This window comes from Glycine max, chromosome 3 (assembly GCF_000004515.6).
Source record: "Glycine max cultivar Williams 82 chromosome 3, Glycine_max_v4.0, whole genome shotgun sequence".
Taxonomy (NCBI): Eukaryota; Viridiplantae; Streptophyta; class Magnoliopsida; order Fabales; family Fabaceae; genus Glycine; species Glycine max.
Window position 1 is genome coordinate 425821 of NC_016090.4, and position 26445 is coordinate 452265.

The following is a 26445-nucleotide window of genomic DNA, read 5'->3' on the forward strand; positions in this document are numbered from 1 at the left end:
TTTTTTATACCAATATTAAAGTCTGTTTATAATACCACTGACCACCTACATTACCTCACATAAGATTGTTATACCTTATTTATTTAGAGATTTTGAATTTGAGTTATATGCATGTAGTTGTTAAATATTAGAAAGAAAACCTTTCTCTAATATTCTATGATTTTAATTATTTTTTTTGAACATTATGATTGTAAGTATTTTTTTTTTCTTTTCATTCATATTTATAAAAAATATATAAATTAAAAAAAACCGTTGATAAGAAAAAACAAATGATAAGATCGAAAAAACTGAGAAAACCAAACCCGATATCCAATCTGCTGTCATTTTCACTATCAAAACAATTCAACAGCGTTACAGTACAGCAATAAGTTCGGGATAAATAAACAATAAAAAAAACACAATCCCAAGCAAAAACAAAATCACAACGTCGGAAGCTCCCCTCTCTAAGTGGCGGCGACGGCGGGCGTGCACGGCGGTGGTTCACCTTCTACACTCCTCTCATCTCGTAAGTCTTTGGGATCTATCGAACGCATAGAGAAACTCTTCTCCTCACTCTTCATCGTGCTTCGCTTCGCTTTATCGCATATTAGGTTTCGAGCTCTTAAACCTAATTGAATTCACAAAGTATCAATTTAGGGGTTCCTGTTTGGTCAGTGTTATGTTATATGTGATGTATTCGCATGCCAAATACAGTTTATTGCATTCTGATTCCAAGTGCAGTGAGAGAAAGAACTGTTTTTCTATCATTTGTGAGTCTCGATTGCTTTGTTCAGTTTAGAAATGGTGATTATTTATTTACTTTTTTTTTACACCTTTAGTTGTGGATGTGTTTTGTTGGGTGGTCTGTAGACTGTAGTTGTAGTTGATAGGGTTTTACTAAGGGCGTGAGAGTGAGATTGGAGGAGGTTGTGAAATCTTACTTTTGCTGTTTGTGGGCGACAAAATCTCATTTCTGGAAGAGTCAATAGTTTTTTTTTATCGGCAAATGTTAATTTTGTTAGAATGCTAGTTTTGTTAGCAGAGGGGATTGAACCCACGACCTTTTCCCTCTTCCCTTCTCCCTAACCATCCAACCCACCTTATATCCCCCAAAGTGTTGTACTAAATTTGTGAACATTCTTTCCCTTGTTCCTCCTAATTTTCCTCCCCTCATATCTTTAGTTGCGTGCTGGATTTTGTAATTTCATCTTGTGTATGTTGAAGTTCCTGGTGGTAATGCTTGACCTTGAACTGTGTTAAGTGCCATGATCCTGGTCCAAATAGCTAATGGTTTTGAAGCACGGATAATCGGAATGCTTCTTTTTAATTAATTAACTTATTTTTTGCAGCAGGTCGATGTATTAATCTTGGTGTGTTCTTGTCCAGAAATCGTCTTTGTTATGGAATACAAATTTCTTTTGCGGATCCTTGTTGGGGTTTCTTAGAGGCTTTAGGAGATTATGTGGGAATTTTAGAGCTAAATGGTTTGTCTATAGACACGGTTGACAATAGAACATTAAGGTGTCTTTTGATTCATATAGCCAATTTCACCTAGTAGGAAAAGAGGCTTAATTGTTGCTGTTGAAATGGGGCGTAAGTAAAGAACCATTTGTTTATTGAAATCATTGATTTGGCTGGTAAATGTCTGCTGGGTTGTTCTTTGGAGGCAATTCACTATATGCTACCATCTTATTAAGGGCAAGTTCGGTTTACAACTTTACATCTGTTGGCAATTGGTCTAATAAGTTACATGATTGTCCACATTCATGTAACTGTTAGGAAATTGTATTTACTGTCCTTCACTACTATTAAATGTAATTAACTATTGAATCAATATAAATATATTGCTTGCTGAGTACTTTTTCACGAGAGTTAAGGAACTGACTTACATACAATGTAGATAGGAAAAGATATATCTGGTCTAGTCAATTTGATATAATTTAATGGTTTCTCTTTGCCCATCTTGTTCTCAACTTGGTATAGAATAATTTTCATGGTCACTCTTTGGTTTACTATGCTAATGAGAGTTTCAAGGGAGCTGCCGTTTAATTTATGCATATTGCATAGAGATTGAGAAACTTTTCTGTATTTCCTATTATTATTATTTCTGTCCTAAATATCTTATCCTGTAGTTTTACTTTCTCTCCTTTTTATGTAATATATTTTTTTAAATAAATGAAAACCCAATGAAACAGGCGGATACATGTATGAAGATGATTGCCTTTCCTTCATGATTGATTTATTTGATTTTGATTATGCATTTTTTATTCAATCTATACATCAAGTCCCATCTTTAATTGATATCCCATTTATGTAAATTATAGGAAACTCTCCAGGACATGTGAAACTTGTCAAAATCAGGATGAGCAATGACATATTTGATAGACAGTTGTTAGCAGAGAAGTTGTTGAAACTCAACAATTCACAACAAAGCATTGAATGTATCCATCACTAATCCCTCTTTTCTTTATTGTTTAAGTTTTTAATGACATTTTTCTGTTTGGTTACATGATTCGTTCATTACATGAAATGCAATTACAACACTGCTCTGTGGCTTTTATGGATTTAGAAAAATAGATGTAAAGAAATGTGACCTATATTATTTTGATGTAATATCAGTTTTTGCTTGAGTTGAAATGTTGCCTATGCATAAGTTAACATTCGTTTTTGAATGAGTAAGATATGTGTAAAATTTTGGCAGACAATGGACGTGATGTTACTATGCTACAGTTTTGACTTGCAGTACCTAATATATTATAAGATCTTACTATGATTATGTCAAAAATGCCCCCATACCCAATTACCCATGTATTTACTTGTTTACGGAAGTGCTGTGAGAAATATTTCCTAAATGATTGGTTTTGAATCTATTGTTGGGAAGCTGGTATTTTGGGTCTTAAGTAACTCTCTCTGTCTCTGATCAGATCGTAGGAGGGATTGTTTCATCGTATATTATTTAGTTGTTTAAGCATCTATGCTTGTGTTCATACTTCATAGGTGAAGGAACATTGTAGCAGCTATTGAAGCTTTCTTTATTGAGGCTTTGACAGGAAGCCTGTTAGGGCCAAACAAACAGTAGACAAATTACACAGAACAAGAGAAGAAAATGTAATGAGTATTATTCTTGCTTAAAAGTAAAATGAACACAGGAGGAATCACAATTCCCCTGCCCAGAGCTCAGCTCCTACAAAGAGGGAAATCCTCTCTGCCGCTAACAGAATGATGATTTCTCCTGATACCCTCTCTCTCCTCTCACCTCCCTCTAAATACCCAATGTCCACTAACTAACACTTGAGCATTCTGTTACACCCAAAGCCACCTCAGCAGCACTCTTCACACCCCTATTCTTCCTAGTGTACACCCTCCAAACTTTGAGCCTCCCCTCTAACTCTAAGCCCACACCTCGAGCCCTATCAACCTTTATGTGATAATATTTGGTAAATATTTTCTATATATGATGGTACTATTTGTTTCATTTGAAATAAAAACAGGTAAATATTAGTCTTTTGCACCTCTGACATTTTTATAACCCTTATTAAGTACTACTTCTAGTCCTTTATATAAGAAACAAATGGGTGCATTTTTTTGTTCCTAATTATAACAAACAAAAACCCATTTTCATATGCATTAATTGTTAATTTTCTTTTATACCCTTAATTTATTGTGAAATCTATTAATGAAACATACATTCATTCCCCATGCTAGTGGATGCATTCATTGATCTATTAATAGTTTAAGCCATTGGTGGGAAAAAATTATTCCTTGAATTACAAGTAGAGTCATTAAATATAACTACCACTAAAACCATTTAATTCTATGGGTATTTCTGGAATAAGTTAAAATTTATGACATGATTATTTAAGATGAACTAACTTAAATATTTGCATTGGTCTTGATGAATTATTTGTTTTATTTATAGGACCAGAGGTAGTATTAATCAAGAAAATTTCTAAAGAAATAACAAGAAGCAAAGAAGTAGAGACTGAAGAAGCAATGTAATGAAGAAAAATTTGCAAGTAAAGACAATGACAGTATTTGTCAACTGAAACTGAAGTAAAGGGTGGGGTTGGGAATATTCTTCATAAAACTATAGCTACTTATAATACACTAATTTTTCATTAAATTTTTATTGGATAACTTCTTGGGGGATGAAAATTGGGTGTCTTCTTGCATTGGAACTATTCCTGGTAACATGTTCAGGAAGATTTTTTAGAATTTACTGTTTATTCAGTTATGTGGTGAATTTGGTTGGAAGTAAGTTATTTTTGAAAATGTCTCTTTGCCCTTCATTTTTATTCATTATGGTGGGATATAGATATCTTTTTGGCTCCTATTAATTTCTCAAGACTCAAGCTTTGCTTGTGGTCTCTCCCAATTATACTTTTTCTTTTCTTCACATAATTTATTTATTTTTAAAACTCACTATAACTACTTCATTTTATCCTTCAATCTTTTCAAATTTTCAATAACATTCAAGTTTTTGACTATCTTTTTGATGGATATGAGAAGTTTTTAATCAGAGAAAGAGATGAGTATGAAGCAAGAGGACAGCGAATGACATAAAACAATTAAAGCAACAAAACAAAGAAACCAATAAATGATCTGTCTTGTTCCTTTGCAAATTCCTAAGAGACCCCCCCTCCCACCCACCAAGAGACAGTGAGTACAGAGAATGAGAAGCCGGGCAACTTGTTTAGAAGTTTGTCTGAGATGTATGTTGCTACCTGTTTGTACCAGAAATTAATATCAGGCTAGTTACATTTTATACTGTTGGCAAATGATAGTAGCATTTTGCTCAATTTTCTTCACTAGCAGAATGATTTTTTTTTAAAAATTAATATTGTTTTAAATACTTGTTTTCAGCTTAAAAAATATATAGTAAGTTCACTTGGTTAAATTTGATTGTGATTTCAATCTTATTTCCTTCATATTATTCGTCCTTTCTCTTTTTGGTTCTCTATTAGTGAGATTGGTATTGCTATCTGTATTTCTTAAGCAATCATTCAGCACTTTCCCATTGGTGTATTTCTCACCGGAAGAGAGCAAAAGAAATAGTTGAAACTTGGGATAAATTGTTCAATGCTTCCCAGAAAGAGCAGCGTGTCTCTTTTCTATACTTGGCTAATGACATATTGCAAAATAGTAGGCGAAAGGGCAGTGAGTTTGTCAATGAATTCTGGAAAGTTCTTCCAGCAGCTCTCAGGCATGTCTATGAAAGTGGTGATGAAGATGGAAGGAAAGCAGTGACCAGACTAGTAAGTCTCATTTTCAGTTTTTACAAATTCTGTGAATTAATTGTATTACAATCCCAGAATAGTTATTGTCTTCAATCTTCATACCATGATTATATTGTAATGGCGTTGAATAGTGGATGCCTGGCTTGGGTGATTTCTTATTGTCCTTTTCTCTTTTTCTCCACAATTTTCCCTTTTATTAGAATGAGTACACAGAACTGAATGGATATAGCTCAGAAAGTTAGAACTTTCCTGGTTGAAGTATCTACTTCTCTAATTGTGCTGTAGTGTTTTATTCAATATTGTTATTGGTATAGATTTCTCCTGCAATCACGATGTTTCCATTTCCATTTATAACAGTGTTTTACTGTAATGTTGTGTGTCAATGTAGACCACCTCATGCTATTTATAATATGGAAAAGGGAATCAGTATTGATTACAAGATCAATCAATTATGGATTAATAGGAAATAGAATATTCTAATAATAAATGCAATATCAGGAATAATATCAAAACATAATCTCACACCATTGACATCAATTGTATCTAGATTGTGTATTGTATCAGTGCTTCCTATGTTTTCATACATATTGCATAGTAACGAAAGTGTCTTGTTCAGTCATGTCACGGGTTTTTGTATGTGTATTCTTAATATTTGAATCAATTTGACTGTAATATATGCAATCTTTATATGCTACTCTGGAGAAAAATGATGTATTAGAAAATCTATTTTGTTGGTGAATCCCAGATAGTGGGATGAGGCTAGATTGCTTGGTTGTTTTTGTAGAGATCCATTTTGGTCAGCTACAAGTTACTAACCTTTATTCTGAGTTTTTTTATTTTTTATTTTTATTTTTATTTTCTTATGTTGTTTGTCTTATCAATTAGTATTTTTCTAACCTGACCTTTCATTCTTTTTCTTTCCTTTTGGGTTGAATCTTTTTTGGGGTTGGTGTGTTGGGTTGAATTTTGAATAGGTTGACATATGGGAAGAGAGGAAGGTTTTTGGTTCACGAGGTCAAGGTCTTAAGGATGATGTAATGGGCAAGAATCCCCTTCCATCTGCTAGCAATGGAAAGAGTTCAAATTCTATCAAGATAGTGAAGAGGGATGCCCACTCAGTGAGAATAGTAAGCAAGTTGTGGTCACTGTCTGATGTTTGATCTGTTGCCTATTAGATGTTTTGATATGTGTCAATACTTGGTCATCTTCATTGCAGAAACTGGCTGTTGGGGGTTTGCCAGAGAAAATACTAACAGCATTTCAGCCCATTCTTGATCAACATCTTAATGAGGAAGCTTCCTTAAACAACTGCAGTGCTGCTGTGCGTGAAGTGGGTAAAGTTGTGGAAGATGTTGAAAATACATTGGCTCAAGGTAAGAGGATTGCTAGAGGGACTCAATCATTTCTGCCTGCTACTCTCGCTTGACTGAAGCAATTAAGCAAACATTTTTGTGTCATGGATGGAAAATATTTAAATTACTAGGCATCAATTATATGATGATGAATCCTTTTTTTTTTCCTTTTCTAGGTGTAACTTCTTCAGGTCTAATTGTAGATGGTTTTGGAAGGATGGTTATTAATTATTATAACTGAAACACTAATTTTAAAATGTAAACGAGGAGTGCTAGAAACACACTCTAACACATTCCTTCAAACACACTTTCTCTAATTGGTTAAAATTTATTGAAAGTTACAAAATCAGGAGAGAGAAACATTAAATTTTATGTAGGACACCAAATTTTTTCATTTTCAATAAATTCCAACCAATAAGAGAGAGTGTGCTCAAAAGAGTGTGTAGAGAGTGTGTTCCTAGCATTTCTCAATGTAAAAATATTATGCAATGGTCAGAAAATTTGAAATCTTCTGTCATACTTGGTCTTGACTGAAAGAAGTGGGATTAATAGAGAATCAAACAAAATAAGAAATAATAGGTCTTATAGGTCATCCGTTTGCATGTTTGGTATGGTCTAGAATGGAATTGTTATAATTATGGGTTATAATTATATGTATCTCTAGAGTAGATTTCTCTGTTCATCTTGTTGTAGAAGACATCAGTGTGTCTTGTCTTGTCAAGCTGTCTCTCCCCTCATTGTGTATATATATATATATATGTTGTTTGAACGTAATAAAAGCTAAGCTAGTGAGTGAACAGTTTTTCCCTCACAAAATCAAAGCTTCAAGTTGGCATTAGAGCGGGTCGTATCTGTCGCCGCCGCCGCCGCCGCCGATGTTTTCTCCGGCGATTACTGGGTTTTGTGCGCCTTGAGGAGTGCAACCCTGTCGCACAACTCGCGTGACCAGAAAGGCCTCCACGCACCGTCGTCCCTTGGTCGGAGTCGTGCCGGATTGACACCGGTCGACTCGCCGTCCCCTCCTAAGCCTGTTTCAGCCCTTGGTTTCCTGTTTCGGCGCGTCGGGAGTAGTGTTCTTGTGTTTTCCCTTTTCTCCCTTCATTAGGTTTTTGGTATTTTGCAGAAATGGCTTCATCTGGACCTGCAATCTCATTCCCTGGAACTCCGATTATCACAACAGCGAAACTCAACTGGAAGAATTACTTATCTTGGTCCGCTTCAGTGGAACTATGGTTTCTCGGCCAAGGGCACCATGATCACTTGGAGAATAGTGCTGAGGCGGTTCCAATCGATAAAAGACCTGAGTGGGAAAAGCTGGATTATCAACTTTGTGCTGTTTTATGGCAATCTGTTGAGCCAGATGTTTTGGAGATTCTGAGATCGTTCAAAACATGTTGCTCCTTCTGGAAGAAGGCCCGAGAAATCTTTGCCAATGATATTCAAAGCTTATTTGATGCAACCATGAAGGTTACAACCCTTAAGCAGACCAGCCACGACATGATTGCACATATAGGTAAAGCTCGGGCTGCAATGGAAGAGTTGAAGAGATTTTTGGTGGCTGATTCATTGGAGGAAGTGAATAGAAAGCTGGATAAGTTCTACATGGTTCTTATCTTGAGGAGTCTACATTTCGACTTTGATCATGTACGTGATCAAGTTCTTGCTGGAGACCAAGTTCCATCAATGGACTCACTCATCACTAGGCTGCTTTGTGTGTCTCATGCACTGAAAGAAGAAAATCCAGCTGATACGGTGGAAACGTCAGCCATGGTTGCACCTCATGGGAGAGGGGGAGGTCGTAACAGTAGAGGAGGTCGCAGTGGAAGAGGTGGACGTCCTCAATGCACATATTGCAAGAGGATGGGCCACACTCAAGAGAATTGCTACTCCCTGCATGGCTTTCCTGACAAAGTTGCCAAGGTAGCTCAGACAGAAAAATCAGAGTCTAAGTTCTCTGATGAAGAGTACCAAGAGTATTTGAAGCTGAAATCTGAGAAATCCAGCAGCCAGACTTCATCTTCCTCTGTACCATGTTATTCAACAGCATGTATTTCTCAATCTATTGACGGTCCCAGTCCTTGGATACTTGATTCAGGTGCCTCTAATCATATTTCTGGTAACAAGTCCTCTTTTATATCCGTTTCTTTTCCAAAAATTCCTTATCTTGTTACTGTAGCTAATGGTTCTAAAGTTGCAGCTCAAGGAAGTGGTCAAGTCTTTTTATCTTCCTTATTAAAGTTGGATTTTGTTTTGTTTATTCCTCAATGTCCCTATAATCTAATTTCATTGAGTCAATTAACTCGTTCATTAAATTGCTTGGTAACCTTTACCTCTAATTCTTTTGTTATTCAGGAACATGGCACGAGTCGACTGATTGGAAAAGGATGTGAATCACGAGGACTTTACTACTTGAAATCCAACTTTTCTGTTTCCTGTTCTGCAACCCCAAACCAAACTTTTGCATGATCGTCTAGGTCACCCAAGTCTATCAAAACTGAAAATGATGGTTCCTAGTCTGAAGAATCTTCGAGTCCTAGAATGTGAGTCTTGTCAACTAGGAAAACATGTTAGGTCATCATTTCCACAAACTGTTCAAAGATGTAATTCAGTTTTCTGTACCATTCATTTTGATATTTGGAGATCAAGCCGTGTTACATCTTTTGATTTTCGATATTTTGTAACCTTTATTGATGAATTCTCTAGATGTACTTGGGTCTATTTAATGAAAGACAGATCTGAACTTTTGCCTATCTTCATGTCCTTTCTCAATGAGATTGAAAATCAATTTGGAAAAACAATTAAGATTTTCAGAAGCGATAATGCCAAAGAGTATTTCTCTCATGATTTTTCTTCCCTCTTATCTTCAAAAGGCATTTTACATCAATCTACTTGTCCCCATACATCACCACAAAATGGTATAGCAGAAAGGAAAAATCGTCATCTTCTTGACACTGCACGTTAACTAATGTTAGCCTCTCATGTTCCTACACACCATTGGGGGGATGCGGTGCTTTACTGCTTGTTTCTTAATTAACAGAATGCCTTCATCTTCCCTTGAAAATCAAATTCCTCACTCAATCATTTTCCATCATGATCATTTATTTCATGTTCCACCTAAAGTGTTTGGCTTTACTTGTTTTGTCCATGATCTCTCTCCTGGTTTAGACAAACTCTCTGCTCGAGCAATCAAGTGTGTCTTTTTAGGTTATTCTCGTCTTCAAAAGGGTTACAAATGCTACTCTCCATCTACTAGGCGATACTATATGTTTGCAGATGTAACCTTCTTTGAAGACACACCCTTCTTCTCACCATCTATGGACCATCTTCTTCCATCCAGGATGTACTCCCAATTTCCTCTCCTTGTCCTCTAGGTACCTTAAACCAAAATGTCAGTGAAGTTCCATCTTCTCCACCACATCCGACTGAAGTTGCTCCTCCACCACTTCTTACATATCAACGTAGGAGACAAACAGTTGGTTCTACAGTACCTGAAGCTTCTCCTCATGATTCTCATCCTTCTTCAATCAATCCTCAAGCCATGGATCCTGCTACCTCTCATTCCTCTGATTCAGACTGGCCCATTGCCATCCGAAAAGGTACTCGATCCACTCGTAATCCTTATCCTATTTATAACTTTCTGAGTTATCATCGTTTGTCTCCTTCATATTCTTCCTTTGTTTTCTCTCTATCTTCGCATTCTGTCCCTTCTAATATTCATGAGGCACTTAGTCATTCTGGATGGCGACAGGCTATGATTGATGAAATGCAGGCTCTTGAACATAGTGGTACTTGGGAACTTGTCCCTCTTCCTTCTGGCAAGAAGACTGTGGGTTATAGGTGGGTCTACGTTGTTAAAGTTGGGCCTAATGGTGAGATTGATCGACTTAAGGCTCGATTAGTAGCTAAAGGCTATACTCAGATATATGGCCTTGATTATTGTGACACTTTCTCTCTGGTAGCTAAGATCACTAGTGTCCGTCTGTTTCTTGCTATGGCTGCCATGCATCATTGCCCTCTCCATCAACTTGATATTAAAAATGCATTCCTTCATGGTGACCTTGAGGAGGAAATTCATATGGAGCAACCTCCTGAGTTTGTTGCTCAGGGGGAGTATGGTCTTGTGTGTAAGCTTCGTCGATCTCTCTATGGGTTGAAGCAATCTCCTCGGGCCTGGTTTGGTAAATTCAGTCATATTGTTCAACTTTTTGGGTTGAAATGAAGTGAGGCTGATCATTTTGTTTTTTATTGTCATTCATCCCCTGGAAAATGTGTTTATTTAATAATATATGTTGATGATATAGTGATTATAGAGAATGATGCTACTAAGATTGTTCAGCTAAAGGAGCACTTGTTCAGTCATTTCCAGACCAAAGACCTGGGATATTTGAAGTACTTCCTTGATATTGAGGTGGCTCAGTCAGGAGATGGTGTTGTGATCTCACAGAGAAAGTATGCTCTTGACATTTTGAAGGAAACATGCATGTGGAATTGTAGACTTGTTGATAGTCCTATGAATCTGAATCTGAAGCTCCTGGCAGATCAGAGTGAAATTTATCCTGACCCCAAGAGATATAGGAGACTTGTGAGAAAACTCATTTATCTCACCATTACAAGACTTGATATTTCCTTTGCTGTTGGAGTGGTGAGTCAATTTATGCAAAACCCTCGTGTTGATCATTGGAATGCTGTTATGCATATTCTTAGATACATAAAGAGAGCTCCGGGACAAGGATTGCTTTATGAAGACAAAGGTAATACACAAGTATCTAGGTACTGTGATGCAGATTGAGCTGGTTGTCCTATGAATAGGAGATCCACATCAAGATATTGTGTCTCCATTGGAGGGAATATTATTTCTTGGAAAAGCAAGAAGCAAACTGTTGTTGCTCGATCTAGTGCAGAGGCTGAATACAGATCTATGGCTATGGTTACATGTGAACTTATGTGGGTTAAACAAATTCTTGAAGAGTTGAAATTTTGCGAAGTGGTGCAAATGAAGCTATATTGTGATAGTCAGGTTGCTCTTCACATTTCTTCAAACCCAGTCTTCCATGAGAGGACCAAGCACATAGAGATTGATTGTCACTTTATTCGGGAGAAGCTACTGTCCAAAGAGATTGTCATTGAGTTCATTAACTCTAATGATCAGCCAACAGATATTTTGACCAAGCCCTTAAGGAGGCCTAGGATTCAGTTTATATGTTCCAAGCTTGGTGCATACGATCTATATGCTCCAGCTTGAGGGGGAGTGTTATAATTATGGGTTATAATTATATGTATCTCTAGAGTAGATTTCTCTGTTTATCTTGTTGTAGAAGACAACAGTGTGTCTTGTCTTGTCCAGCTGTCTCTCCCCTCATTGTGTATATATATATGTTGTTTGAATGTAATAAAAGCTAAGCTAGTGAGTGCACAGTTTTTCCCTCACAAAATCAAAGCTTCAAGTGGAATGACTTTTCCTTTTTATCACCAAATTTGGTGGTGGTAGAGGTTGGTGGCTACAGTAGCAATGCTGATGGTGGTTGGCTTGGGTGTGTGTTGGTGACCGTGGAAGTGGGGATGGGTATTATGTCATTTTTAAAAGCTTACAACATGATGTGTGCTTCTAATTAAGTCAATTCTCGATGGAATATGAATTATATCAATTTAAAAACCTTTCAACATGAGGTATATTGGTTATTGAATCGAACCTCAATGGAGTAGCCATAGTCTAGGGTGTTTACCATTACCATTCTGTAGTAGTTAATAAACTTACTTTTAACTTATTCTCTTTTATATTCCGGCCAAACTTGGGATGTGTTTGGGAGTTAGGTTTAGGGAGGGAAAGGGAGGAGAGAAAATATTTTATTTTTTTAGATTAGAAGAGATGTTTATACAAATAAAAAAGATCAACACATTTAAGTTAATGCTAATCTATCATTTCATTTCTTTTATTTTAAAAATTAATATTAAATTAGAGATTTTTTTTATTAAAAATTTACCGTCCATTGTCTTTCCCTCCAAAATCTTATTATCTCATTACCCCCCAAAAAAATCTAATTCTCAAACATACATTTAGCCTCAAGATGAATAAAGTGAAAGGATCCATTGTCAATACATAGTTGCTTCATACTACGATCCTGAAGAGAGCTGTAAAAATGATGGGCTTACCTGTGTATTCAATAAGATGGACCAAATTTTCTACTGTAAATTGTGTCTATAGACTAAACATTGATCTTAAATCCTTTTTTTTTTGTTTTTGCCTATAATTCTTGTATCAGTCTTGTCCTCCTGTAGCCCGTGTCTGTTGGATATCCATCAGTGGTGGCCAATAGTTATTCTTTTTTAAGGATTACTAGTATGAATGCCTTGCAAGTGTTGGATTATGAATATGGATTTTTTCAGGAGTGTATTGTCATTATTGCCATACAACAGATACAGATTGTGTTGGTATATTGCACTTACCTGATTTTTAGGGCATTTGAAGACTTGCATGGCCAATTCTACATGCTGACTCTTCTGTGCTCAAGCTTTGCAGTATAGGTTTTACATATTTCTATTGCAATAATGAAGTGATACTTTATTAAATTTGGTTATTGGGACAATTGGTTGGATATCACATCAGGAAACCAGTTAGGATCTACTTTGGTGAATGACTTACAAGAGCAGGAAGAAAAGCTTAAACAATATATGGAGCAACTTGAAAATGCGGAGGCTGCAAGGGATTCATTGCTTTCTCAGCTTAAGCATGCACTTCAGGAACAAGTACAGTTGTTTCTACAAGTATGCTTATGTTAAAAAAATGAAAAACTGAAATTGATGACTGCTTACTAATCTAAAATCTAAATCTTTCTCAGGAATCAAGGCAAGAGCTCGTTCACACCCAGTTGCTAGTAAGATCAACCTTTCTTTAATCTGTGTCTTTAACACTGTTGCTTTTTCCCAATTTTAATAATTTTAAGCCACTTAATAACATTCACTTTGAGTATTCTTCAGATTTCCATCTTGTTTGATTAGTATATTACACTGATTAAGAAACAGGTGAACTTTTGTTTAATTTTCAACAGAAGGTATCTTGTCAATGATGCAGATTTTGTCGATATGGCCAATTGGTTGCTAAAATAACAAAAAAGAATTAATATATAATTTGATCTGTAAAAGTGGCAACTCGTGCTGATTTGGTTCTTGAAAGTTTTCATCTTCGATTTACAACTTGAGAACTTGGTAGGGTAAACTTTGTTAAGCAATGGATAAAGCCTGATGTTGAAAAAGTGTATCATTGTGTTATTCCTGTGTGCAAGAGAGGAGACGATGAAATATACTTATGTGTGCCTATTGAGCCAATCTATCTAAATCCTACTCTTGATATAAATACATGGCAGAATACCCTATTTGGTCCCTGAAAGTGTTGCCACCTTCAATTTAGCCCCTGAATATTAGTAAATTAAAAAAGTCCCCGCATATTATCATTAAAATGCAAATTAGTCTAGATATCCAAGGACTAAACTGCATTTTAATGATAACATGCAGAGGTATCTGAAACCAAAGACGGATGTGAAAGACCAAAGTTATTTGCAGGATTTTTTTAATTTTTTTTAATTTAATAACACTTGGACCAAATTGAAGGCCACATACACTTTCAGGGACCCAACAAGGTATTCTGCCTAAATACATTAACAGACTTATTATCAGTTTGACACTTTCGAGGACCAGTCTGTACATGTGCACTTTCAGGGACTAAAGCAACACAAGTTTCTACTTCTAGAGATCAAATTGTATTTTAAGTAATTAACTGAAACAGAAAAGGTTTGTCTGAAGCAATTTGAATATTTTCCCGTGAGCTTATTATTATTTAAGTGGCTCATGAAGTTAGTTTTGGCTTCCTAGTTCCTTTGTAAAGAAAAAATAAAAAACATGAAGGATCACATGTGTTTGGGCTATAAACTTTTTTTTTAAACCTTTGATCAACTAGTCTTCCTTTTTGCATATATTTTATCTCCCACAATTGTTTGAGGTCTATGTTCTGCTAGTTTTGAAACTTTTCTTGTTCAATTATTGTTTAGTATTTATTTCTGAAATATTTAACTATATTGCCTACAATACATTCAATGAGATGGCCGAAAACATAATCAGTATTGATGACATAATCAATCAAATATTGATAATAAGAAATAGAATCGTAATCAATACACAACAATTTGGTTCCTATAAAATATCCTACTTTTGGTTTTAGTCCTTTAAAGATTTTTTTATTTTAGTTCTTGCAAAATTTAAATTTTTGGTTTTAGTCATTATTGTTAAGTATCAATATTAACTGATAATGTAACAATTTTTTTATCGGCAAATGTTAGTTGTTAATATATTAATTGTTGTTGGGGGGGGGACTTGAACCCACTCCTACTTTTACCACCAATGGATTAAAACATTTTTTTAAAATTTAATAAGGACTAAAACCAAATAAAATCTTTGAAGGACTAAAACCAAATAAAATCTTTGAAAGAATAAAATCAAAAATAGGATATTCTAGAGACCAAATTGTTATTTAAGCCATTATTAATTGATAAGAATCTGTATCTAGAATTTAAAAGTGGGTAATAATGACATGTCATTCTCAAGATAGAGCACACTAGGAGATTAAATTACTCTCAAAAGGGTGTATTTTAATTTATGAGTTGATAGATGTGGTAACTCCCCAGATTTTTCATATATTGGATGATTAAATGTGTAAAGTTTTGCATCAACTGATTCCCCATGTATTTGATTTAAATTGATGGTTTTAATATTGGGAAGGTTGCACGAAGCCAGATCAAGAAAGTGGTTGGTATCAGGAAGCAGCTTAACCAAGCAGCAGAAGCCACAAATCCATCTCAGCCTACTTCTGTATCATATGCTCCTTTCCAAACTACTGAAGATGATAGCAAGAAGGCAGCAGCAGCTGCCGTTGCTGCTAAGCTTGCTGCCTCTGCATCCTCTGCCCAGATGCTTACATCTGTTCTTTCTTCTCTTGTTGCGGAAGAAGCTGCCTCCTTGAATGGTAGCTTAAATTCTACAGGATTTTCATCAGGATTACCTATTTTCAACCCAGAGAAAAGACCCAAACTTGAAAAACCAACACCTGCTCATGATGCTAGCAATTATGATATGGCCAACTCTCCCTTTTATGCCACTATGCAACAGCCATCACTGGCAAATGTACCACTTGCACCGTCAGTTGGCATGCAAGCTGTGTCTCAAGCCAGTCAATTACAACCTGCATTTGCTTCACCACCCCCTCCCCCACTTCATTCTTTGGCAAATCAACCATCAAATCAATATGTCCAATCAACTGGTTTGATGGCTGGGGGAATTCCTTATGGATACAGATCAAATAGCCTACCACCTCCACCTCCACCTCCTTTGCCGCCACACATGGCAATAGGTTTATCAATGCCTGGCACTCAACCAGCACAGCAGCAACAGCAGTCTCCACCGGGATTTTACAGGCCACCTGGCATAGGGTTTTATGGGAAAAGCCACCCATCAACACCACCACCAGTACCTAGGCAGTGAGCATTATTTCAAGATCATCTGACTACTTTGTTGCAAAACCTTCTTGTAGCATGTTCCTCTGGGAAATTGCTGTGAAAGTTGAGGATTTTCCAGCAGGGGCTGTGTAATAATGTGAATTGTTAGAGAATTAGATGTGGGCAGAATTCATCTGTAGCCTTGTACAACCCTGCCTTTTTATTTTTATTTTTATTTTGCCTACTGCCTAAACTCGAAGTGGTAGGTTTTGACATCATACTGATACTTGAGATCTACTTCAGCAGTGTCAACTGTTAAAAGAAAGCACCTCCTTGGCCCTTAACTAATTATTCTGAAACATCACGAAGCCCTTGTTATGGTGCATGTGGACATCTTGTTTCTATGAAGCTGTCTGTGGAGATAAACATTAGCAGATCGTGTTATTCCCCCTCTTGATGAATTTTCAGAGCTTCACCTTGCTCACAATCTCGGAGGTTGGGTGTTAATGTAGATTAATACCAACTGACAAAATGTTGATATTTTTGACGTTGCCTGCTAGTGTCTGGGTGGTGTGTTAGGATCTTTATTCATGCAAGAGAAATGCACTGTAATACACTCTTTTAATATTCTCTGTATGATACCCTCTGCCTTATTAGGTGAAATTCATGTGAATCTGCCTGAATATGTTAGTCAATTTTCCATTTCGTGGATCCCATTTCTAAACTAGTGAGACTCATGAATTTCAACTAATAGAATAGAATGTGTTAAAAAGAAAATGTTAAATAGTGTGTTAGTAGTACTCTTTTATGCAAAGGCTTCTGGAGATCCTTGAGGTTTTTTTTGGACGGAAAAACACTTAACCTCTCTTAAATAAAGTGATCATAGTTCGGATCATGAACTCACTCGAACTATTGTTAAAAATAAAATTATGCGTTACAATATGGAAGTTGCCGTGAAGTGATGGTTGATTGAGAACCTTACTAAATGTTATATCAATAACAACTCTAATTGGAAATGTCACATGAAAGTTCTGATTAAGATTGAAGTTGAAAAAAAAAAATAAGGATTTGATTTTCTAAAATGAGGGAAGTGTATTTGACTATTTGATTTTAACATAAGAGCTTTTAGTATTAAAATCTATGTTCAACAATTCTCTGCAAGTAACTTGTGATTTGTCTGTTGCTTGCAAAGAAAATTTCAATGGTCGTAGGATATAGCTTTCCAACTCAATCGGCATTTTAGGCTATGCTACAAGTTTAATATTTATTTTTATATAATTAAAATTTACAATAAGAAAATATTTTTAAAATATAAATATATTACAACTAAATTTCATAATGAAATATTTTTAAGTACATAAATTGTATTTTAGATTTATGATGAATAATTTAAATTATTATACAAATTTATTTTAAATGATTGAGGTACTTTTTTTAGAAAAAATATTGAAATTTAATCTATAAAAGAAAAGTATGAGAGTAAAAAAATAACATATAGATAAAAATAAAAGAAAGTAATATGATATTGTTGATAGAGATTTTTTTTGGTTGATTATTGAAAAAATATGTAAAATACACATTTAGAAAATGAAAGGGAAAAATATTAAAAAAAAAAGAGAATAAGAATTACTCTTTAATTTTAGGCTATGCTATGTTAATAAAATACTCTTTAATTGCAGTGGAAAAAAGAATTAACCTTTAATTTGTATATTCTAATTCATAATATAACTTATAAATTAGAGCAGATAATCTTAAAAAAATATTTTTTATTAATTATTATTTTATTATGATTAACAATAATAATATATAATATATAATTATTAATGATGACAATTACTTTTTTGCTGTACATATTGCTTATTTTTAAACTATCCTTTAATATATATAGTGGTTTCCATTTTTCCATGAACCTAATGTAATTGTTGTTACAATTTTCTTCCATTTTTTTTGTTTTTTATCATAAAAAATACAGATAAAAGAATGAAGTGTCTCTCTTTTAACTAATAATTAAATAAATAATAGTTGATAAATAGTTTTTTTAAGGAAGTGACACATAATCTATATAGATATTAATAATAGATGAAATACTCTCGTTTCATTTCATGTCCATATTTTATTGATAGTTTTTTTTTATTCTGTAATTTTTTTTATTTAACTGTATTTAATTTCTGTTTTTTTATTATTTTAAATATTTAGAGTATCCCCTATTAATAAATAAATAAATAAATGGCACACTAAAATAGAGTAGAGGAGAATGGCGAATTTGAGTGATTTGACACAGGACTATAAATTCCTGTCACATGGAAGCAGCAAGAATTGGGAATTGGGAGTTTCATTTTCATTAATTTTTATTTCTCCCCTTTTCTCAATGCTTTTCTTAATGTTGAATCCTTCACAAATCGTCAAGAGTTAGCCCACCCAGAACAACAACGCGTTTCAGCTGGCCACACACATTCTTAATTTTTTTGGTAACACACCACAATGTATTTTATTTTATTTATTCTTATCAGTCACGAAAAGCAATAGCAATAGAATTAAGCAACCATTTTTTTTAATTCTGTTTTATCAACCCTAATTTTTAATTATTTTTGCATTTCCATTCAAAGATTCCTTTCCTTTCCCTCTTTGAAATTCAGGTGTTTTTAAGAACAGCCCAATTCAGTTGATTTGCGTTTCATATTATTCGGCTCGGTATCAATCGAGAAGAAAAAAAGCTTCTTTTTTTTTTTTTCGTTTTAATCGGTAAATTGGTCAGTTTTAGGGTTTTGTGCAATTTTGATTTATGTGCGTTCTCTGTTATTGAAATTCAGTTCTATTAGTTCGTGTTGTTTTATTTGAGTAATCTGATTTCTGATGTCTCTTGTATTTGGGGTTAGGGAAATTAGAGGAAATTACGCATGCTTTGATGTTTGTCAACATCTGAAACGGATTAAAATAATGCTTGTAAGTGGGTTATTGAAAAATTATAGAGTCCTAGCTGGTGTGATGCATGGAAATTGAAATTAATGGATTTTTGATTGAAAACATTGATCATAATGTTATTGAACTTGATGGTCCTTTATTGACTTGTAGGCTGGCCTATAGTAAAAACTCATATCAATGTCCTCAAGAACGTTGAGGAGAAGACTCCATCATGGGGATGTTGATGGCAAAAGGCAGGAGCATTTGGAGACTTCGGGATTAGATTCGTTGAGTGAGCCCTTGCTGGCAGATGATGATTATATTGAGAATAAGAAGGTGAGAAACTGTATATTAAATGGGGGCAGGCTGAATTCATTTTTTAAATGGTTTTACATTTTGTGATTCTTTGTTTTTATGTCATTCAGATATGTACTCTTGAAGATCTATGGGATGATGAGAGGAAGAAGGCCCAGTTTCATTGGACATTCATATTCTCAAACCTCATTGCACAATGGGCACAGTGGTTAGGTATGTGGTGGATGACTGTTTTGGTTTACCTCTCATATACAATATGAGTAATTGAGTAGTAGGTTGTTTCACTGATGTTAGCATATAGCAATGCCTAACTGTTTTTACATTGTGAGTGTGTTCGTTAACTACAGCTAAGCTAATGATGTTATATTTTTTTTTCCTATTAGGAAGTTGTCTTCTCTCTGTTCTAGCATATGCTGACTGACATGTTTGTTCCTAACTTTCTCAGAGAAAGCCCTGCATTTAATGTTAAGCACGATTCTTGTGATAGTAGTTCACGCATTCCATGCTATAAATGCTATAAGTGTTTGTGGACATGTTTTCTATCACTGGTAATTATGGGGTGAATAAAATCCAATGTTTTGGGCACTCTTCAAGCAAAGAAAGTCAAAGATCTTTCTTTTCCTTGAGGCCTTTCATTTAGACTCGCAACTAAGAACTAATCTTTGGGCTGTGAACTTTGCATAATTGATCATTTCTGGTGGAACTTGTAAGTATTAGTTGACTGAACTGATGGAGGAAGGTGATTGATAATAGGCTAGTAATTGAGTTTGGGGGCTCAATCACATGGTGATTGGTGCACAGCGTATGAGGTTTGAATAGAAGGGGGAAGCATTGCTTGGAATATGTAGTTTTTGAAAATACATGAACTTACTAACAGTGGGACTGTTTATATTATATTTCAAAGAGCCTTGTTTATGACGCTTGGAAAAAATGTGAACCTATAATATAAATAGTTAACATCTGGGTTTCATGTATGTTTTTTCTATATCTTTTCGTCATTGCTGTGTGTACAAATAAGGAGCAAGACCTGCAACATGTCATGATTTTAATGGTGATTTTGTGACCTTTAGCCTTATTTAGTTTTATTCATATTGTCTTTGCAGCAAATGTTGTACTAGGATCTGGATCTATTCTTGGGCGTCTTCTATCTTTTCCTTCTGCTGCTTTAAACATGCAAAACAATAGGATGCTTCCTCCATCTCTAAGCCCTCTGCAGGTATGTCTATTGAAATCTTATTTGGAATTCTGATGTGCTTGTTTTTTCCAAAATCAAGTAACCAAGTTCTACTTTAATTCTTGGGTAAATGAATTCATATGAATTATTTAAAATTTGTATTTTCTATAATATAAATGTCAGAAATTTATGAACCTTATCTGAAATACAGTTGATCTAAATTATGAATTTGGATCAATCAACATCAAAGCCTTTAATTCAACCACCCTTCTTTTGAGAATCAGATGGTGCAAGGGAAATTCTGATAATATACTCAAGCATGTGATAGGATATTATTGCTGGATTTGGTTTACAATTACTGCATACTTGCAGTGTCTTGTATGTTTGCTGTAAGGCATAGGTGGGCAGTTGATATGTCTTTGAAATTTGATGATGTATTTGGTTGAATCATAAATGGAAAATTTTGCATGGAAAAAGAAAACTTTGAGATTTGATAGACTATTCTCTCCATTTTATAATTTTGTTTACTCAAACATCTGATTTGTTGGGATTTTGGTTGTTTTGTTGAGCATCTGTAGTCTTTTTAACTGATGATTGTTTTGGTGTTTGTTTGTTTGCTGTTGTCTTTAAGAATATTATTATATGCTATATATTGCCACTTATTGTTTATAACTTCTGACTGCCTGCTTTTCTTGTTTATAGATATTTGTAGTTATTTCACACGTATTTCTTTTTTAGGAAGACAGGCTAAGAAACCTACGGCAACGGCTTGAAGTCCCCTTTGATGGTTCTAAAGCAGAGCACCAAGTATGTAACTAATGCATTTTCTGTTTTTAATTTTCATATCACTTTACTGACATTTGCCACTATTTCCTGCTTCCTATCTGTTTATTTTTCACTTGTTTTGATGTTGCTATCATCTTCATCTGTACCTTTTGATATCAATTCATGAAGCTGGTTTTCTATTTCGTTCTGCAATCTGCATGCATGCTTGCGTATGAGGATAGGAAAAATTTAAATATTAATTTGCCTCACATGGATGTACTGAAAGGTGGACAAGCACAATGACTATTTGTTGCATGTGAGCATGTCTATATAGCATGCGTATCTAATCTACCCCTAGGATTTTTATAAGAATCTATAATATAAATAGTCAATAGAATATGTAACAGACATTTTGTTTTATTGACAATAGGATGACATTTTCAATCTTGTTTGGTTGCAGGATGCACTTAAATTATTGTGGAAATTGGCTTACCCTGACAGGGAGCTTCCTTCGCTTAAATCAGACCTTTGGAAGGAAATGGGATGGCAAGGTTCAGACCCTTCAACAGATTTTAGGTGTGCAATCTAAAGCAATGCATTAACTTTAAGGGGAGAGGGTGGGAGCTTGGGTAGGGATAGGGTTTTATTCAGCAACAGGTCAAAGACTAAAAATATTATCTGAGACCATTAAGGCTTCATTGGTTTACTAATAGGAAATGGATGAGAACATATTGACCCTCTTATGCACTCTGTTGACTGCTGTAATAATCATGGGCTAATACACTGTCCTTGCAGATTGTTGTTCTAGATGTTTGATAGTTCAATTTTGGATTTTGATGGGTAGTTTCTTGTGTACTTTTGGAACTAATGGGTTACAATCCCTTGGCATGTTCTTATGGCATGCAGAAGTTGCTTCAAAAAATAATGGAACAGGGTATACGGATCAATCATTTTCTGTTAAAATATTTTATTCAAAAAATATTTCCAGAAACAGACTATTTTTTAACAAGATATTTCTCATTCCTACTCATGATCTTCCAACAGTAGTTTCCTTGAACTCTCTGATCTTTACACAGTCAATTTTACATTCTTTGCTTTTTTGGAAATTGTGATTAGTTAATATGAACTTCTTCTAACCATGGTGTGCAGGGGTGGAGGATTTATTTCATTAGAGAATCTCATCTTCTTTGCGATGAAGTATCCTGTAAGTTTCTTCCATTGCATTTGTGTTCATGCACACACTGTCCTTGCTTAATTTGCTTACTGATTTCTCTTTCTAGGCCAAATTCTACCCCATCCTTGTAAAAAGAGAGTGCTTTACTTTATTACCTTTGTGGTACTTCTATCTACTTGTGCATGATTGAAATTGGCACATAATTTATCCACTTTGATAGAATTTGAGAGAAGCTGAAAGCTAAAATTTCTCATTGATTGAAAAATGAAAAGATAAGTTTACACAATTCTGTTACAGCTCTTTTATAGGGAGTGTAACTGAAAACTAACTACAGTTAAGTAACTTAACAAACTGACTGCTCACTAACAGTTAACTGTCAGCATAGTGACAGTTAACTAACGAGTAAGAATACTCTAATACACTTTGATTCAGAAATTACCAGATTGCTATATAATATTCCATTGTGATTAAGAAAATAAACTACTGTATTTTATGTATCTGCTAACCTTTTTTTTTTGCCTTGGGGGGAGGGAGTTTTAAAATCCTGTAGATCCAGATACATTGTTTCTTCTGTTGTCAAGCTTAAATATTTTCTTTTTCTGATAAAAAATATTTTATAAAAGAAAACAGGAAAATTTCTGAGATAAAGATAAGGTATCCCTGTAAAAGGAGAAACTAAAAGAAAATGGAAAAACTACTAGATTACATTGGCTTTGAAAATGAGTTGCTTCCTGAGGTGATGCTGTATCCACAGTCTGTCCTCTTTAGTGGCTAAAAGTGGAACAACTGTAAGAAAATAGTGAGCCTATTAAAAAACTTCGTACCCCATTGCCCAGAGGCTCTTCGCTATGCGAAGGTATGGGGGAGGGATGTTGTACGCAGCCTTACCCTTGCATATGCAAAGATGCTGTTTCCGGATTCGAACCCATGACCAACAAGTCACCAAGGCACAACTTTACCGCTGCACCAGGGCTCGCCCTCAAAATAGTGAGCCTATTAAGTTAAAAAAAAAAATGAAGTCCTACACAGCTATCCAATCTCTCTGTATATCAGAGTGAAGCTTCCTTAAGAAAAATCTCTTGCAGAAGACCAAAGAGAGTCCACCATAAACACGCAACCTTCATATTTCTCTCAAATATATAAATTTTCAATTTACTATTAAAGCCTTTTTTACCTGTGCATTTCTACTTGAGGCTTTATGTTAAGCAGTAGTTGATCTTATGTTCGTTGTGCATATTTTATAACGTTTTTCTGCTTTACACTTGTGTGAAAACAGCAGGTCTACACAATGCGTTACATACTTTATTAAGTAGCATGATTTTGGTTAGTTAAGCACGTTTCTACTTGTCACTGTCATAGGATTCATTCCAGCGATTATTGCATAAACAAGATGGAACCAGAGCTGAGTGGGAATATCCATTTGCAGTAGCTGGAATCAATATTTCTTTTATGTTAGCACAGATGCTGGATCTTCAAGCAGGTAGCATATATTCTCTTGAGAAGAAGTTAAGCTTTTTTAATGATGGTTATTCTCTGCTCTAAGTAGTTAAGTTTATTGTAGAATCTTGTTTCACCATGCCACCTTCACAGATTTAAGGTTATTTTGGGGGTTTCCCATTTTGCACCTAGTATTGATGCTTGTTTATTACTCACACTCACATGTAAACTCATCTGATGCAACTATTTTCCTTGCAGGGCTTCCATCTTCTTCGTCTGGAATTCATTTTCTCAAATTGCTTGAAGAGGATGAAATGGCATTTGATATCCTTTTTTGTGTAGCCTTTCAAATGATGGATGCTCAGTGGCTAGCCAAGCGTGCGACATATATGGAATTTAATGTAATGCATCATTAAATTGTGTTTGTCCATTGCTTAGTTATTTTTTTTTATTATTTGACAATTTCCTGATTCATTTTTAATTTTTTTCATTAGGATGTTTTGAAGTCCACAAGAACGCAGTTAGAGCGTGAGCTTGCTCTTGAAGACATTTCCAGCGTGAAAGATTTACCTGCTTACAACATGTTGAGATGATTTGACGATTGCCTTTCAGTTCAACATTTCTCTTTGTTTTGTTTTTTTTCTCTTTTGGCAGAGAATGTTACATGAAATGTATCTATAAAGCATTTGTCATTTTATCTCTATAAAGAAACGTGAAAATCAAGTGATAGTGGGATCGCAAATATCAGATCAATCTTTTCTGCTGATTTCCATCAGCTTTGTATTTAAGCGTGTCTTAGCATTTAGGAAATTCTTCATAAAATTTGTCGTCGCAATAATTACCATAATTCAAGTCTATCATACCAAGTTCCAAGTTTGACAGCTTGAGTGAGTATCCCTATTTTAGAATTGAAGATGATAATTTTATACCTACCAGTAATCAATCTGTAAATTTTGTAAATAATTAGCACCATGGGCTTCGTTTTAAGTGGAGCTTTTATTCAAAACTTCTATTTCAATTTATTTTCTTTTTATTTTTTTCCACTCTACAGAACGGACTCTAAAAGTTGGAAATTAGATTAATCCGACTTAGTCTGATTTTTACCTGAGTTGTGTTTTTGTTGGCTTGATCACCAATTTGGCCGGTCAAATTGACCTTTTTTTATATTAAATTTATATGATTTTTAAAAATTAAAATTAATAAAAATAATATCAGGTCAAATACATATGATATGACATGTTTTTCTTGAGTTTGAACTAGCTTGTGGCTTGTTGGTTATGTTTAGAATTTGACCCAACTTGTTGAACTATGGGATTAGCTCATTAGATCAGACTAATTTTGACAACTCATGAAATTGTGATAAGATCTAAAGTGTAGAATAAATTTAGATTTAATTTGTATTCGAAATTTTAAGTTTAGTCTTATATTTCATTCAACAGGTAGAGACCACGTTGATTGTGGGTTACTAACTATAACTATAGTGGATCGAGTCTAAATTTCAATTTTAATTTAGGCTTTTAAATTGATGAAACCTTAAATTGTATTGACATTTTGTGGGGGTAGGATTTGGGCTAAAAGACCCATATTTTAATTTTGTTCAAAATTTAAAGTTTTAGTCTAATATTTTATCAAGCAGGGTTGGGCTAGGCCAATCACTTGTAAAATATGTGTCGTATATGAAGTCTAAACAGGGTTAAAATGACTTATATTTAAATATTACTTAAAATTTGAAGCCTAAGTCTAACATTTCATCAAGTAGGTTCGAGTCAAGTTGGTCTTAGACACGATACAAGACATAAGCTACAATGAGTTAGGATAGAAAAATTTATATTCAATTTAGGCTTCTAAAATAAGGTCAAGCCTAATTTGTAATGACTTTTTGTGTGCTATACTCAAATTGAGGCATGATAAGGTCTAGCTAAAAAGGCTCAAATTTAATTTGTCCAAAATTTATGCCTAACACCTACATTTCATGGAGTGGATTTGGGCCGGTTACAGATGTAGGTTGTGAGTTATAGCATGGCAAATCAAAAATCCTAAATTCATTTATGCAATAAGGCACAAGCTAACTATAAGTCCAATTTGAAATAACAAAGAAACCTAATAGAAGAAGGTTGAATTGTGTGTTGTGTATTTTTTGAAAACTTTTCACAAACAAAGATTTTCTTTTGTTTTAAGCATTTTGTAAAAGAATTGTCCACAAAAATGAAGTGAATGATAGTGAGAGATAGAGAGAAAACACACAAAAACGACTTGTGAAACATAATACTTAAATTATTGAATAGTGATGAGGAAAAAGTTTTGAAAACAAGTGATGATAAAATTTTTACATATCATTCACTATATTAATTTCATATAATTTATTGATTTTCCTCTTCTCTACTAATCCAAATTTTCTCTCTTTTCTTTTTATTTCTTGTTATGATATAATTCAAATGTCAGTTAATATGTTATTAGTTATTTAGAGATTAAAGAGTATATGACTCTCATTCTAAGTTACTTATAAAAGGCAACTAATTGTATCTATTGAAGTGTGATTGTGTGTGACCAATAACAATTACTTTCAACTTCTATCTCTAATCCTTATTTAACACTTAGTAAGTGAGTGTCTTCTTCCCAACAAATTGGT

General features: G+C 34.4%; 2 protein-coding genes across 10 annotated transcripts; both read left to right on the forward strand.

Moving 5' to 3' along the window:
• The first annotated feature begins 294 nt into the window (after positions 1 to 294).
• LOC100814308 (regulation of nuclear pre-mRNA domain-containing protein 1B) lies at positions 295 to 16752 on the forward strand. 5 transcript variants are annotated; one of them, XM_003521815.5, is made up of 8 exons: positions 295 to 505; positions 2304 to 2420; positions 4987 to 5234; positions 6191 to 6343; positions 6433 to 6589; positions 13173 to 13312; positions 13405 to 13440; positions 15338 to 16752. In XM_003521815.5, exons 2-8 carry the CDS (start codon positions 2342 to 2344, stop codon positions 16094 to 16096), a joined length of 1572 nt encoding a protein of 523 aa, XP_003521863.1. In that variant the 5' UTR covers positions 295 to 505; positions 2304 to 2341; the 3' UTR covers positions 16097 to 16752. The 5 variants fall into 5 exon arrangements, with proteins under 5 accessions (XP_003521863.1, XP_040870230.1, XP_014628883.1 ...); XM_006576231.4 differs by having other exon boundaries at positions 336 to 505; positions 13173 to 13330; XM_014773397.3 differs by lacking the exons at positions 13173 to 13312; positions 13405 to 13440; positions 15338 to 16752 and adding exons at positions 7692 to 8684; positions 8921 to 9318 and having other exon boundaries at positions 319 to 505.
• Positions 16753 to 18296: 1544 nt separating this feature from the next.
• On the forward strand, positions 18297 to 24599 carry LOC100799350 (ELMO domain-containing protein A). Of its 5 annotated transcripts, none has more exons than XM_006576232.4 (11): positions 18316 to 18518; positions 18927 to 18993; positions 19123 to 19287; positions 19377 to 19479; positions 20370 to 20482; positions 21179 to 21247; positions 21666 to 21781; positions 22355 to 22409; positions 23739 to 23859; positions 24075 to 24217; positions 24311 to 24599. In XM_006576232.4, exons 3-11 carry the CDS (start codon positions 19150 to 19152, stop codon positions 24407 to 24409), a joined length of 957 nt encoding a protein of 318 aa, XP_006576295.1. In that variant the 5' UTR covers positions 18316 to 18518; positions 18927 to 18993; positions 19123 to 19149; the 3' UTR covers positions 24410 to 24599. The 5 variants fall into 5 exon arrangements, with proteins under 5 accessions (XP_003520766.1, XP_006576295.1, XP_014628886.1 ...); XM_041014297.1 differs by lacking the exon at positions 18316 to 18518 and adding an exon at positions 18578 to 18800; XM_014773399.3 differs by lacking the exon at positions 18316 to 18518 and adding an exon at positions 18578 to 18792.
• Positions 24600 to 26445: the final 1846 nt, after the last annotated feature.

Bases quoted from the DNA above. Each gene is read 5' to 3' on its own strand.
- LOC100799350 (XM_003520718.5), top strand. From the start codon at position 19,150: ATGTCCTCAAGAACGTTGAGGAGAAGACTCCATCATGGGGATGTTGAT. The intron at 20,483-21,178 runs GTATGTCTATTG...TTTCTTTTTTAG, and splicing joins CATCTCTAAGCCCTCTGCAG to GAAGACAGGCTAAGAAACCT. The intron at 21,248-21,665 runs GTATGTAACTAA...GTTTGGTTGCAG, and splicing joins GTTCTAAAGCAGAGCACCAA to GATGCACTTAAATTATTGTG.
- LOC100814308 (XM_041014296.1), top strand. From the start codon at position 2,342: ATGAGCAATGACATATTTGATAGACAGTTGTTAGCAGAGAAGTTGTTG. The intron at 2,421-4,986 runs GTATCCATCACT...GCAATCATTCAG, and splicing joins TTCACAACAAAGCATTGAAT to CACTTTCCCATTGGTGTATT. The intron at 5,235-6,190 runs GTAAGTCTCATT...AATTTTGAATAG, and splicing joins GGAAAGCAGTGACCAGACTA to GTTGACATATGGGAAGAGAG.